The 15,422-nt window shown below is 35.2% G+C and overlaps 1 protein-coding gene across 1 annotated transcript; it reads left to right on the top strand.

Annotated features, from left to right (window-relative positions):
* The first annotated feature begins 10,088 nt into the window (after positions 1–10,088).
* LOC131601556 (non-specific lipid-transfer protein 4-like) lies at positions 10,089–10,832 on the top strand. Its single transcript, XM_058873409.1, has 2 exons — positions 10,089–10,496; positions 10,596–10,832. The coding sequence occupies exons 1-2, from the start codon at positions 10,153–10,155 to the stop codon at positions 10,606–10,608; spliced, it is 357 nt and encodes a 118-aa protein (XP_058729392.1). The 5' UTR covers positions 10,089–10,152; the 3' UTR covers positions 10,609–10,832.
* The last annotated feature ends 4,590 nt before the right edge of the window (positions 10,833–15,422 follow it).

Genomic DNA, 15,422 nt, shown 5'->3' with positions numbered 1-15,422 from the left:
CAGAGTACATGAAATAAGGGTGCCACAATTTATAATAAGATAAACATGATTCAGTCATGTCATGCATTCACTGAGGTAATCATCATTAATTAAAAACGTTTCATGTTAACACAGCGGAAATTAAATCAAACGGACTAAGTTTAACACCTTTAAAACTTATCCTTCTACACATCAAAACATAACTAGAGTCATAAAACATAAACTCTAAACATCGCGTCCCCAGTGCTACAACTATCAGAGCATGACACTTGACGCTAACTAAATAACTGACTCATGAGCTAATCCTCACCGAGTCGAACAACCGCTATCCTCAATCTGAAAATGACAACATGTAAGGGTGAGTCTCATCATAATTAACAAATGTTATAAGGTTATAAAGCAATAACACATCACAGTTGCATCGTCCACCCAATTGTTTCATAAACAGACATTCAAACAAGATTCACCATCACAACAAACAACCAACACATCATCAATATTTTCAACACTGGAATACATCCAACCATGTTATAAAGATATGCATATGTATGAACTGACACTATGCATGTGGTACCAACATCATCAAATGGGAATAACCCATGAGCGATCCAACATCATCAAGATACGGCCTTGCCAGCACAGATTCCACACAATGGGAATCATGCCCTTCACTGATCCAACACATCATCATGGATACAGCCTCATCAATGAATATGAATGAATGCAACATACATTAACATACTTATACCATCATCACCATCATCAATATCATCATCATCATCAAGTATGTTCATATATATTAGCATCATTCAATTACAACCCAATCATCATCATCATCATTAAAGAATATATATGTATTCGCATCAATCATCATCATCAATAATAATTAACGTACATGTATCCACATCATTCCAAAACAAATCAATCATCAAATAGATCATTTTATAAGGTTCGTTTAGCTCGAAACGGCACATCAAACGGACCAACGGTTAAAAAGTTATGCATCTTTGAACGTTTTAAAATATCCCAAACACTAACAGCACGCGGCGCCATCTTAGTTCGCGGCGCGAACTGAGCGTCTCAAAAATCCTTGGCTCTCTGCCAAGCTGTTCGCGGCGCAAACATATGCACGCGGCGCGAAACGAGAAAAAGTTACGCCTTCGCGGCGCCAACACTGGTACGCGGCGCGACCTGTGCGTATTACAACTTCCTGGATTTCTGCCCATCTGTTCGCGGCGCCATCCCAGGTGCGCGGCGCGAACCTGTAATTTTCAAAAACCCCAACCTGCAGAAAACAACATTCTATACCTCCCAAATGCCCTCAAAATCATACCAGTACGAGTTTCAGAAAATGAACCACACATACAACACAAATTGCACATTAGAATACACAATTCAAGAATCAATTAACACCATACACATCATGGATTCAACAAAGGGATCAAACATCACACAATTCAACCAAATCCCTAAACCTATCATATGATTCAATTGATACGAATTCTACATCTATTCAGTATTATCAACCCCTAACCCGATAATAGATGCTAATCAGATAAGCCCCCCTTACCTTAGCCAAATTCTTGAACTCTTCCTCTTTCTCTGCTTCTGCGCTTTCACGTTCTTGCTCTCTTCTCCTCTTTTGCTCTTTTCACGTTCCTCTTTCCAATTTTCCTCTTTTCCTTCTTTTATGAAAAACAATATAACTTTAGTAAAAAGGCCTTGTGACTAACACCCCTCCTTTTACTAAACACTACCTCGGCCCAGTTCTATCATTTTCCATAATTTTTAGAGAAAAGCCAAAATAATTCCAATAAAATAATTTAAATTCTAATTAAATTAATTTAAGGAAATTACGGATGTTACACAATCTTTCTATCCTTATCTTCTTTATTTTCAGCAATTTACTTTATCTTACTTTACTTCCACGATGCTTACTCACTTATAAACTTACTAATACGATCTTAATTGAGAAATGTTAAAATTAATCACGTTTTTTAAATACTGCAATTCAACCCCTCCCCCTCTTGTGCTTAAGGTCACTTGTTCAACAAATGGCCAAAGTCTAACTCTTGTTAAGGACTAATTGTCTTAGGAGGAAGGATGACTTCAAGCTATTCGCTAAACAAACCTCCACCCTTCATTGGGGAAGGGTATGGACTGTGGAAAGAGAAAATGAAATTTTTCATAGAGGGAATGTATCTTGGTATTCGGAATGCCGTGAAAGAATGACCATTGGTTCCTACACACGATGTCGATGGTGTTGTAGCAAACAAACCTGAAAAGGATTGGTGCAAAAAGGATAAATAGAATGTGCAACATGGTTTGAAAGTTAAAAATATTATCACCACTGCACTCGGTTAGATGAATTCTTGCAAGTTTCTCTCTGCGAAACTGCAAAAGAAATGTGGGACATCCTCCAAATCACCCATAAAGGTGCTACTAAGGTGAAGAGGACATGGTTGGACTTATTAACCTATGAGTAAGAACTCTTTAGGAAGAAATCTTAAAAGAACATAAATCAAATACATACACAATTTACTCATATCTTAAGTCATACGAGAACTCTGAAAAAAAACGTTCTCAAATAAAGAATTAATATAAAGGTCTTATCCCAAAATCAAGATGATATTTACTAAATCCAAAAAAATCACACAAGTCTCTCACAACCTTAAAAATAGATTTTCTTTCATAATTGTGTTTTAGATGTGTACAAATTAATTACAAGAACATAAAGAAAAACAATAATTTTTAAATGTTCATGTGTTTTCAATTTTAAGATATATAGAAATAGCAATTTTTAATATAGTTTTAATGAAAATAATTTTAATAGCTAACTATGTTCCCGTCAATTATTACAATTTAATGGATATTTGGTTGAGTAAACTGTATTGCCAAACAAAAACTGCAATTTAGTATGCAAAATAGTATTAGTTTAAATATGAATCGTTAACACAACATGGTAAGTCTCCCCAACCCTGGCATTAGGAATGATTAAGAAACACCTATGGTGAAATTTATTAGCTTTGCCGACACACAGTATGGTCGGCAACCTTCCACATTACGGTGCCTGTTTTTTTATTATTAGACCTAGAAGGTGATTTTAAAAAATAAGTGGTGTTCAAACTCTTTTTTCATCATTTGAGTTTATAGTTATGATTAAGTTCATATTTTAATTTATATTGGTGGAAAATATTATTCACATATTTATTAACCTACCCATTTTAAATACCTTTTTTTAAAAAAAAACTATTTATATATTTTAATTTTTCTTTGTCTCTAAAATGAATTTTAAATAAATATATGGTTATAATATTTTTTTTTTTCTAATCATTCAAGAATTTTACACTGTACAAAATTGGAATTGCGTAGTAAAATTCTTCATTGTATGAATGACTCTTTCACCACCGCTCCCACAATTTTAATAAACATGCGAAATTGCCACACTTCATATATGTCTATTATGGAAATACATATATTCACCAAAATAAATATATTTGTCATCATAAAGTTAAGAAAATTGTTAGAATTAAATTGTGTTAAAAAATAATGAACTCTAATTTACTTTAAATTTAATCTTGATAATAAAAAAAATATAAAAGTATTATTTTAATCTATACTAGTGTGCATAGAAAATTTGAGTTTCCTGATGAATGAATGTTGGATTTTTCTTTCTTAAATTTTGCTAAATTCAATTGATTTTTTTTAAGGATAAATTCAATTGATTTTAACTTTAGCTTTTGAGGAAAATAAAAAAAAAATGGTGGATCAAATTTTTGGGGGAAATATGACAAAGTACGTGCATAAAGCTGACGTGGAAGAATGATTAACATGTGCATGAGATTTCTCACGTGGAGATTGGCTGAAGATAACTAACTGAAAGTTAGTTACAGTTAGCATTAGTTAGTTACACTTGTATATAAACTTTGTAACGTCTTTTGTAACTGATCAATGAATGCAAAGCCAAGTTTCTCTTTCTTCTTTCTCGTTTTCTCGTTTTCTTCTCTGCAGTTATAGAGCTTTGTTCTTCTCCATCAATGGAGTTTGTTAGCATTCATTCACCATTCTCATTTGCTTAGATGGTATCAGAGAAGGTCCTTCCTACTCTGCTTTTGTTGCGCATATCTCGTTCTTGAGAAGTGATTCGTTCTGTGTTTTTGTTCTTGCTTTGCGTTTCTTGTTCGTTGTTGCGTTATCGCATTCGATCAATGACGAGAAATAATAACAACAATAATCAGGATCAACTTGATCCATACTATATTCATCCATCGGAGAATCCATCGACGGTGTGTGTATCACCGGTGTTGAGTGGTGATAACTACCATGCTTGGTCGATGAAGATGAGGCGTGCACTTGCTATGAAGAACAAGTTCAGATTTGTGGATGGATCCATAGAGATACCTAATGAAGACGATCTGAACTACGTTGCGTGGCAAAGATGCAACAATCTCGTTCATACGTGGATTATCAATTCTATAACACCTTCGATTGCTCAAAGCGTGGTGTTCATAGATAATGCTGTGGATATGTGGAATGATCTTAAGGATCGATTCATGAGAGGAGATCGCATTCGTGTGGCACAACTGTATCAAGAAATATCAAATCTGAAGCAAGGTACGAAGAAAATTTCTGACTATTTTACTGATTTGAGAAGTTTATGGGAAGAGCTTGATCAATATAGACCTATGCCAAATTGTACGTGTCGTATCGCGTGTGGTTGTTTAGCCATGAGGAATAGCAGAAGCTTTAGAGCTGAAGACAGAATCATACAGTTCTTGATAGGTTTGAATGAAGAGTATCTTAGTGTTGTATCACACGTATTGTTGATGGATCCCTTACCACAAATCAATAAGGTTTTCTCCATGATCATGCAACAAGAGAGAAAGATCTGTGGCATATCATTTTCTGCTGGTAATATGGTGGAAGAGGGATCTGGCATGGTTAATGCTGTGGATGGAGGAAAACAATTTGGTAGAGGTAGAGGTAATGGAGGTTTTTCATCAGGTAGAGGTAGAGGTAATGGAAAGGTTTGCACATTTTGTGGGAAGACAGGACATACCATTGAAAATTGCTATAGGAAGCATGGTTATCCACCTAGTTTTGGTAGGGGTAACTCATCTACTTCATATGCTAATCAAGTTGAAGTTGAAGATTCAGAGGCAAAAGGAGGAGCTGCTACTTCTTCAGGTGACAATGGTAGCATGACATTGACCAAAGAGCAGTACTCAAACTTGATGGCACTCTTAGAGAAGAGTACAAGTTCTGTGAATCTCACTAAGGGAGGTAAATTCAATTCTTATGCTTATGTTGCTAGTTTCAATATTCGAAGTAGTGTGGAATGGATCTTAGACACAGGAGCAACGCATCATATCAGTCATGATTTAACATGCTTTCTTAAATATGAGAAGATAAGCCCTATGGTTGTTAATCTGCCTAATGGAAATTCAATTACATCCTCTGTATGTGGTAGTGTGCAGTTGACTAATGAACTGACTATTGATAATGTCCTATATTTGCCTCAATTTGAAGTGAATCTAATATCTATTTCAAAGTTATGTAAGGAACAGGAGTGTGTCTTAAGCTTTGAAACTGATAAGTGTGTTGTACAGGCAAAGAAGGACTTGAGGAATATTGGTTCAGCTAGAGTCATTGATGGCTTGTATCATTTGGAAGCTGGCAATGGTGAAGTCAGTAAAGATAAGGAGGCAGGCTTTGTTTCAAGTATTTTCACATGTAATAATAGAGCTGCAGAGTTAGCTCCTGCCATTTTGTGGCATCTAAGGCTAGGGCACTTAGCTTATGATAGAATGGAAAGTATGAGCAAGATGTATAGCTTTATTCCTAAGTATGTACATACAGCTTGTGATGTGTGTCAAATGGCAAGACAAAAATGTTTACCATTTCCTATTAGCAATAATAATGCACATGATGTGTTTGATCTTATTCATCTTGATGTATGGGGCCCCTTTAGTACAATTTCTGTCCATGGTTTTAGATATTTCTTGACTATACTTGATGATCATAGCAGACATGTTTGGGTGATCATGTTAAAATCCAAATCTGAAGTATGCCAAAGGGTTCAAGAATTTGTAGCTATGGTAGAGACTCAGTTTGACAAGAAAGTTAAGATGGTGAGAAGTGATAATGGGACTGAGTTACATATGCCAGCTTATTATGCTTCAAAGGGCATTCTTCATCAAAGAAGTTGTGTGTACACACCCCAGCAAAATGGGAGAGTTGAAAGAAGGCACCAACACATATTGAACATTAGTAGAGCATTAATGATTCAATCTAAATTGCCTAAGAAGTTTTGGTCCTATGCTGTTCTTCATGCTGTTTTTCTTATGAACCGGATTCCTACTAAGCTCCTGAAGAACAAATCTTCTTATGAAGTTTTATATGGCAAGTTACCTGAGTTGAGTTCTCTTAAGGTGTTTGGATGCTTATGCTATGGATCCACCTTGCCTACCAATAGACATAAATTTGATCCAAGAGCTAGGAAGTGTGCTTTCTTAGGATTCAAGCAAGGTATGAAGGGTTATATTCTCCTCGATACCAGCAATTTTGAGATTGTTATATCTAGAAATGTTAAATTCTTTGACATGGAGTTTCCTTTTCTTGCTAAATCCAGTACCAATGATTCCACTTGCACCTCTTTTGATCAGTCTAGAACTTCATATGATTCTTCTATGTCTGAAGGTGTGTTAGGTGTCCAATCAAGTGGAACAATGGTTTCCTCTGATTCTAATGTTCAGATTGCCCCCACTGAGCTTGCTGAATCTACCTCCTTATCTCCTATCATTGAGTCAGCTCCTCAAGATGATTTGGAAGATCATACTGCTGATCTTATTGTTCAGGATCAAGACACATCTCATCCATCATCTAATCCTTCATCTAATGATCATAGGAGGTCTGCTCGTATCTCTAAACCTCCTTCTCATTTGAAGGACTATGTCTGTAATTCCATCACTGCATCTACCAGCCAATATCCTATTTCCAAATATCTCTCTTATGCCCAGTTATCTCCTTCGTATCAAGCTTATGTCATGGCCCTCTCCTCTGACACTGAACCTTCAAATTACAAGTGTGCTAGCAAGGATCCTCGATGGGTTCAGGCCATGCAACTTGAGCTGGAAGCTTTGAAACGTAATCACACATGGGACTTGGTAGATTTGCCACCCGAGGCTTCCCCCATTGGAAGCAAATGGGTGTATAAGATCAAGAGGCATGCTGATGGTTCTGTTGAACGGTTCAAAGCGAGACTTGTAGCTCAAGGCTTCACACAGACAGAAGGCCTTGACTATTTTGAGACATTTTCACCTATGGCCAAAATGTCCACAATTCGTGTGCTATTGGCACTTGCGGCTATTCATGGATGGCATCTTCACCAGCTCGACGTGAACAATGCTTTCTTGCATGGGGATTTGCATGAGGATGTCTATATGAAGCTTCCACAAGGTGTACACTCCTCCAAAGCTGGCCAAGTATGTAAACTTAACAAATCATTGTATGGCTTGAAACAAGCAAGTAGACAATGGTTTGAAAAGTTAACTACTTTTCTCCAAGCTCAAGGTTTCCTTCACGCTCATGCTGATCATACTCTCTTTACTAAGACCGATTCTTCTTCATTCACAGCCATCCTTGTGTATGTTGATGACATTATCTTAGCTGGGACATCTCTCTCTATGATCAATTCGTTAAAGAAATCTTTGGATGCTACGTTTCATATCAAAGACCTAGGGCATTTGAAGTTTTTCTTGGGCCTTGAGGTTGCACGTTCTTCTAAAGGTATCTCCCTATGTCAAAGGAAATATTGCCTTGAATTGCTCCACGATGCTGGCTTAGCTGGTTGTAAACCGGTTTCAACTCCTTTGGATGCTTCTTCTCGTTTGCATCAGGATGATGGCTCCATTTTTTCTGATGTAACGGCTTATAGAAGATTGGTAGGAAGGCTCCTTTATCTCACCACCACACGGCCAGATATTGCTTTTGCTACTCAACAACTGAGCCAATTCATGAGTTCACCTACGGAGGCTCACTACAAGGCTGCATTAAGAGTGCTTCGTTACCTTAAACAATCTCCAGCTCGTGGCATATTTCTGTCTCAGGCTTCAGATCGGCAGCTCTCAGGTTTAGTGATGCTGACTGGGGTGGATGTGTTGACACGCGTCGTTCCATCTCTGGATATTGCTTCTTTATTGGGCAATCACTTGTGTCTTGGAAGGCTAAGAAGCAGCTCACGGTTAGCTGTTCATCTGCTGAGGCAGAATATCGTGCTCTCGCATCCGCTACTCGTGAGCTTCAGTGGCTATGTTTCTTGTTGCATGATTTGCATCAGCATCCATCTCGATTGCCAGTGCTTTACTGCGACAGCCAAAGTGCCCTCCACATCTCTGCAAACCCAGTCTTTCATGAGCGTACGAAACACCTTGATATTGACTGTCATTTAGTTCCTGAGAAATTGCAAGCTGGAATGATGCGTTTGTTGCCAGTTTCTTCTCAAGATCAGGCTGCAGATGTGTTCACTAAGGCTCTTGGTCCGCAACCGTTCCACTCTTGTCTGTCCAAGCTTGGCTTGATTAACATCTATCAACCTCAAGCTTATGGGGGGGTGACAAAGTACGTGCATAAAGCTGACGTGGAAGAATGATTAACATGTGCATGAGATTTCTCACGTGGAGATTGGCTGAAGATAACTAACTGAAAGTTAGTTACAGTTAGCATTAGTTAGTTACACTTGTATATAAACTTTGTAACGTCTTTTGTAACTGATCAATGAATGCAAAGCCAAGTTTCTCTTTCTTCTTTCTCGTTTTCTCGTTTTCTTCTCTGCAGTTATAGAGCTTTGTTCTTCTCCATCAATAGAGTTTGTTAGCATTCATTCACCATTCTCATTTGCTTAGAAAATAAAAAAAAATTCAATAAAAAATATTATAAGATTGTTGCCTGAAAATCATAATATTTATTTTACGATAATGGAGTATTATAGAAAATGAGCATAATTATTTTTTTTCATATGTTTGATGTGCATCCGATAAAATTAAATTATATATATTATTATATCCGATAAAAATTTCAAAAATTAAATTACTTATACAAAAATGATGAAATGATCTATGTAAAAATGGTAAATTATTTTTTTATAAAAATAAATTGATTTTCATATTTTTCAATAATAATGTATATTCTTTGTAGATTGTTAACTTTTATATTATAAAATTAATATTAATTTTTATTCTTGTGGATTGTTAATTTTAATTTTTTTTTATAATATTTTTTTATTCTTGTGAATGTGGTTTTAGATAGGATCGAGTTTGTTTCTATATTTAGGATAAAGAAATAGTTGTCACAAATATTCTAAGTGTATAATTGTTGAGTGAAAAAATAAATGAAAATGAAATTTGGCATAAAAAGTCTATGTTTGAAACATGAATCATTAAATTAAAAAATAAGATTTGAAGTAATTACACCCTTTTTCTAAAACTAGGGTGTCTAATTTTACATCCTAAAACTTAAGATAACTTTTTTTTACAAAACTGACAACATTTGTTCTTTTTACACCCATTTTTTAGAACAGGAGTAGTATACTTTTTATGTTAAATATTCTTTTGAATTTACACCCGTTTTTCAATAATAGGATATATATATTACTATAAACTAAAACTTAAATTGATATCGTGTGTGCTTTTAACCCCGTTTTTCTTAAAAAAAGTGTAATTCTTATTATTTTATTGTTATTTTTGCACTAGTGTAAAATAAAAATTGAACCTATTAAACCCACACTCTTATTCTATATATATTTGCCTTTGAAAAATGTCACATATATTAATTAAGTTGATTTTGATATATTGTCAACAGTAACTCTATATTAATTAAGTAGCAAAGTTCAAAATCTCTAAAAATATTTGTAAAATCATTGTTATATATAGTATATTATATATAACGGTGTACCAAATCATTAAATAAAAAACTTATGATAGTGAGACAAGTGTCCATGCATCATTAATTCAACCCACAACTTCCACCAAATTTTTATGTACATTCACCAAAAATTCATCATTCTACTTATCCTCCCACCTTATCTTATTTTCTATATAAACCCACACCCATTAAGGTGTTATACACACCAATCAAACAAACCAAGAAAAAGAATTGAAAAGAAAGAAAACAAAAATGGCAAAAAGCATGAAGTTAGCATGTGTTGTTTTGGTGATGTGCATGGTTGTTATTGCGCCTATGGCAGAAGGTGCAATCTCATGTGGAGCTGTAACTAGTGATCTTGGTCCATGCCTTACTTATCTTACAGGTGGTCCTGGCCCTTCACCACAATGCTGTGGAGGAGTGAAGAAGCTTCTTGCTGCCGCCACCACCGTGCCTGATAAACAGGCTGCATGTAACTGCTTGAAATCAGCTGCCGGTTCTATTTCAAAATTGAATACTAACAATGCTGCTGCCCTCCCTGGCAAATGTGGTGTCAACATTCCTTACAAAATCAGTACCTCTACCAACTGTAATACGTATGTCTTACTATAACTTTCACTCTCACTCTTATTTTTGTGTTGGTTTATTTTGAAGCATTAATTACTGACTAGTTTTATTATTTGTTATATTGACAGCATTAAGTTTTGAAGATGATGTTGCGGTTTCAAGGGTATCATATGGAAACTTGTCACTAGTATATGAGAGTGCCATTTAATAGTATTATTAAGAATAATATGTAATGAGAGTGATGGAGACTCATCTTATATGTGGTCATATCTATCCTTGTTGTACCTAGACTATATCGAATTGTCTCTTACTTCATGTGTTGTTGAATCAATCTATCTATATTGAAGTCTTTTAATTGAGTTTTATTTTCCTGGTTATTAGATAAAAGAAATTTATTATAATATTTGAATATTTATCACTCTATCGTTAAAAAAACAATCATCAGATTATTAACTAAAAAATAAATTATCAATAAAATCTTAAAACTTAAAAAGAGCCAAAAATTTATTTGGTAAATAGATGAATTCTTGCTTGACATATGACAAACACAAGACTTGAAAGAAAAATTAATACTTTTTCCCTAAATTATAAGACGTGTTGTGATATTTAGGCGAATTAAGAAATCTAATTAATTTAGTAAGAAAAATAAAAATTATGTATAACTTTATAATATTATCTTTTATTAATTATATAGGAAAGATAAATTAATAGTATTGGAAGAAAGAATAGTAATAAATAGTAGAGTGTGTATTAGGGAAAAAAATCTTTAATGTTGTTGTGAAATTGTAAAGTGATTATTTGAGACAAAATTTTCATGTGAAGTGATTTAAAAATTGGGACACAGGGAGTGTGTGATAATAAGATTGTCATACCTCAAAATTTGCCTTCCATATTCCATTCACAATGATTCAAAGTTCAAGAGATTCATCCAGTCATTCTCCTGAGCAAGAGTCTTTCTAAAGATAGGGTTTGGTACTCTCCTGAAGGGATTAGCAAAACAAGGCCTCTAATGAAGTTCTCCATGACCCATTATGATCCAAGGTATCTCCATATCAAAAGTCAAAGCCCAAATCCAAAGGTTACTTGTTCAAAAAACTCATATGATTCACAGTCAACTGGTTTGACCTAAAAGTCAACCATGGTCAAAGCATAGTCAAAAGCTCTAAAATTTGGTCAAACATCAAGTATGGAAGAGTATATCCATCATTTGATCAAAATTTGATCATGATTTATCAGTAGAAACTCAGAGATGAACAAATACAAAAAGGTTAAAATTAGGGTTTCTCTAGGAGAAAGTCAACTCAACTTTGACTGGCCATAACTTTCACATGGAACATCAAAAATTCCCCACTCAAAGCCTATCTTGAAGGAAATTGGATCCTCTACAACTTTGTCTCTCACAAGCCAAGGCCAGAAATGCTTCATTTGAGAGGTATGATGCAAAAGATTACAGGTCATTTTCATGCATCCTTCAAAAGCAGTTTTTTGTCAAGGAGGATATGATCAAGATAAAAGCACCAAATGAAAAATATGTTCCAAAGTGGGTTATAGAGGACATCTATTGGTTTCTAAAAAGTCCTAGAACTCCCTCATAGCTTAAAAATTGAGTGAGATATGCTTGGTCAAAGTTGGGTTATTTTTGGAGGCAAAATGTGAAATAAGAAGGTTCAAAGTGGAAAATTTTGCAAATGGGCCTATATTTTATGACTCAAACTTGATCCACAAGTTACCCAAACCATATGCCACGAATTTTTACCTTTTATTTAATTTATATATAATTTTATTTCATTTTTAAATGATTTAAAATAATTTAATTAAAGGGAAAGATCAAATATTTTGTTACAAGATGCATATAGATCAAATCCAATCAGCATTGATGTCAAAATATAGTATAATTTTCGTGCATAAATGGTTGGAAAAGATTGGCATGAGATTTGGCAAAAAATAGAAAGTTTCTATTCAAGAATAAGATCAATTTTCACAAACATGGCAAGATTGGATTCAAGGGAGTTTTGGGCTATTCTTTAAACCTAATCCACTCCCTATAAGTAGAGAACCTGGTGCACACGAATAAGGGTTACAAATTCTGCCCAGAGAGAGACTTGCAAGAACACAAAAAGGCTCCAAGAACTCAAAATCGTTTTCAAAGAATTTGTGGCTTTCAACAAGAATTGAAGGTTGCAAAAGGTTCACTGGAGGATTCTGAACGGGTTTGGATAATAGCATAGCATCAACACCCCCAGAATTACCTCAATTTTGTCAAAGTAAGTCACTTCAAACTTGGATTCGATTAGCATATTATAGGCACTCTCATGATGCTTTGATCGTATATTCTGGTTTGTCTTGATGCACTGGTTGTTTCTGGATTAATTGTGTGGAGTTTGCGTGCCTTAATCTTGTTCTGCCATTAGAGGCCGTTTCGAGCCCTAGGGTTTATGATTGGGGGTTTTCTCTTGAGGTTAAATTAGGCTAAAATAATAACATGGTTAGATTCGCATGATGAGGACGAGGAGAAAGAGAGGGTCGCGCCATACTTATTTGTGCTAGGGTGATGTTCGTTATTTTGATAGGTTTGTTTGCTACGAACAAACGCGTAGCTATTTCGTAGCAACTCCCCAGAAAGTAAACAGGTTCATTGGGGAAGACGATGGCGTGTCAACGCGTGGTTGGTTGTTTTTGAATTTCGCGCGCGTTGTGCTATATCTGTGTGATTTCATTATTTGTTTAATTCAGGGTGTTTGGTTGACACGCTAGCAACGCAGCTGAGTTGGCGTGCGTGAGTTTGGTTTAGCCCAAGGGTCCAGGGTTCGATCCCTGGCCCTTTCACATATTTTTTCTGAAATTCCCTCTATGATCACATGCGCCTATAGCCCTATGGTATATCATGCACCTTCCAAATCTGACCCTCCAATCCACCCTCAGCCAAGATCCAACGCATCCAGATTCATCCTTATATCATGTACCCTCAAACTAGCCACACTAAATCCTAACCCTAATAAACTAAATAATTTTAATTATCTATTTGTTTAAATTAAAATACTTTTTAATATATTATTCATATACTAATAATTGTTTTTTTTAAAATAAATTAGTATATGATATTTATATTAAAAACTCTAATTTGTTGTTCGTGCCGATTAAATCGATTAATCGCTATGGTCAACAATAATTTTAATTAAAATGCTATTTAATTAAAATGCAATTAAATCATATTTGGTTAAATGGTTGCAACTATTTTTATTAGTTGTGATGATTAACTTTTCTTTTTCTAACTTTAATTCGTCATTCTTTTTAATCGAATCAATCGATTACGAGGGGTAACTATACAAACTAATTATTAAAAAATTATAAAAAATATCCTAATTCGTTATTAGTAATAATCAGATCAATTGATTAAAATTGGTAACGATACAATTTCAAATCTGTTAACTATGGCGATCGAATCTATTGATCGTTGCGGTTAATAGTGCAAAATTAAATCAGGGTTGTACGCCCAAACCTCAAAAACACTCTTCAAACCTTTCAAAACCTCAATATCAAACCACGGATTTTCATCCTCATTCAAACTACGATAGGCTACTCAAAGGCCTCCAAAACCAAATCAAATCAAATGTCAAACTGAAAGGGCGTACAACCCGTCTCCCGAACTACGTTGACTCTAATTCTCCCTAAGGAGATACGTAGGCACTTGGGTAACCAAGGCGAGTCCCCTTCCCTCTAAATCTCATTTTTTCCCGATTCATTCCCTTTAATTATTTAACCCTCGAAAGCATAAACCTTACCTTAACACTCTTAGCCATAAAACTGTTGACCTTAGATTCAAAGCCACAGGAAAGGGTTGAGGGTGCCTAACACCTTCCCTCGACCTGAATATAGTATCTTACCCTGATCTCTTAATTGCGTAGGCTTCCTATTCGCCTTGGTAGAATAGGTGGCGACTCTAAACATTAATTTTTAGGGCAGGTTGCTACAGTTGGCGACTCTGCTGGGGATAACTATAATGGTGAATACTATGCTCCTATAGGTTTTAGGTCTTGGCAGGGTTTAGGTTTGACAACTTTTTAGGGTTTGGGTAATTTGCTTTTTTTAGGGTTTGTAATTATTTTTAAAAAAATTTGTTTATTTGTTTATTTTTATCTAAAAATATTTAATTGTTTATGTTAATATGCTTATATTTATTTATTTATGGGAATATATTTATATTTTATTACCTGCTGTTATATTTTTATATGCACTGCTGGGTATATTATGTAATGTTAAAACCTAAGTGGGGGAGTTATCCTTGAGATCAGGGGGGACTTGAATCGCCTACGAGTCTCATTGATAACTCCACTCGGAGTGGGTTGAATATCCGGAAATGTCCAATACGAGGCTTGACCTTGTTAAGGGCAGGACTTGGTAGTCAGCTGATATCTCCGAGAACCTACCCCAAAAACTCGAACCTCATTGGATAAAATGAGTTGTTCTAAAATCCGAAGAGACAAAAAGTCTCGGAGGCTACGAACGACCCCATGAGACCCGTGTCTAGAACCCCCCACAAAAGGGTAGGCTCCCTAGAGCCGCTACGTCGAACCTATGAACTTATGAACCTATAGCCTATGTGATTATGTGCTATATGTATATATATGTGTTGATCATTATTTTTTTTATTATTTCCTTTTCCATTCATCATACATCATGTGCATTCTTGCATCATATCTTATTCAAAAAAAAAAGAAAAAAAAGGATATCATGCATATCATGCATGGCATACATATCATTTTCATGGCATTAAGAGAAGATTTCTCTTCTATCTCCAGAACAAGGGACCATTGGGAAGGATAACTTAACGTCCCGACCATATTATCAAACAAGATTTCAGCAGAAGAAATCAATGGATCAACTAGAACAGAATCAAGCCGCTCTTCGTGAGGAGGTGGATCAACTAAAGGTTAGTATGGAAGAAGTTAAAGGAG

Source organism: Vicia villosa, linkage group LG5 (assembly GCF_029867415.1).
Source record: "Vicia villosa cultivar HV-30 ecotype Madison, WI linkage group LG5, Vvil1.0, whole genome shotgun sequence".
Taxonomy (NCBI): Eukaryota; Viridiplantae; Streptophyta; class Magnoliopsida; order Fabales; family Fabaceae; genus Vicia; species Vicia villosa.
This window is presented reverse-complemented; position numbering and strand designations above follow the sequence as displayed.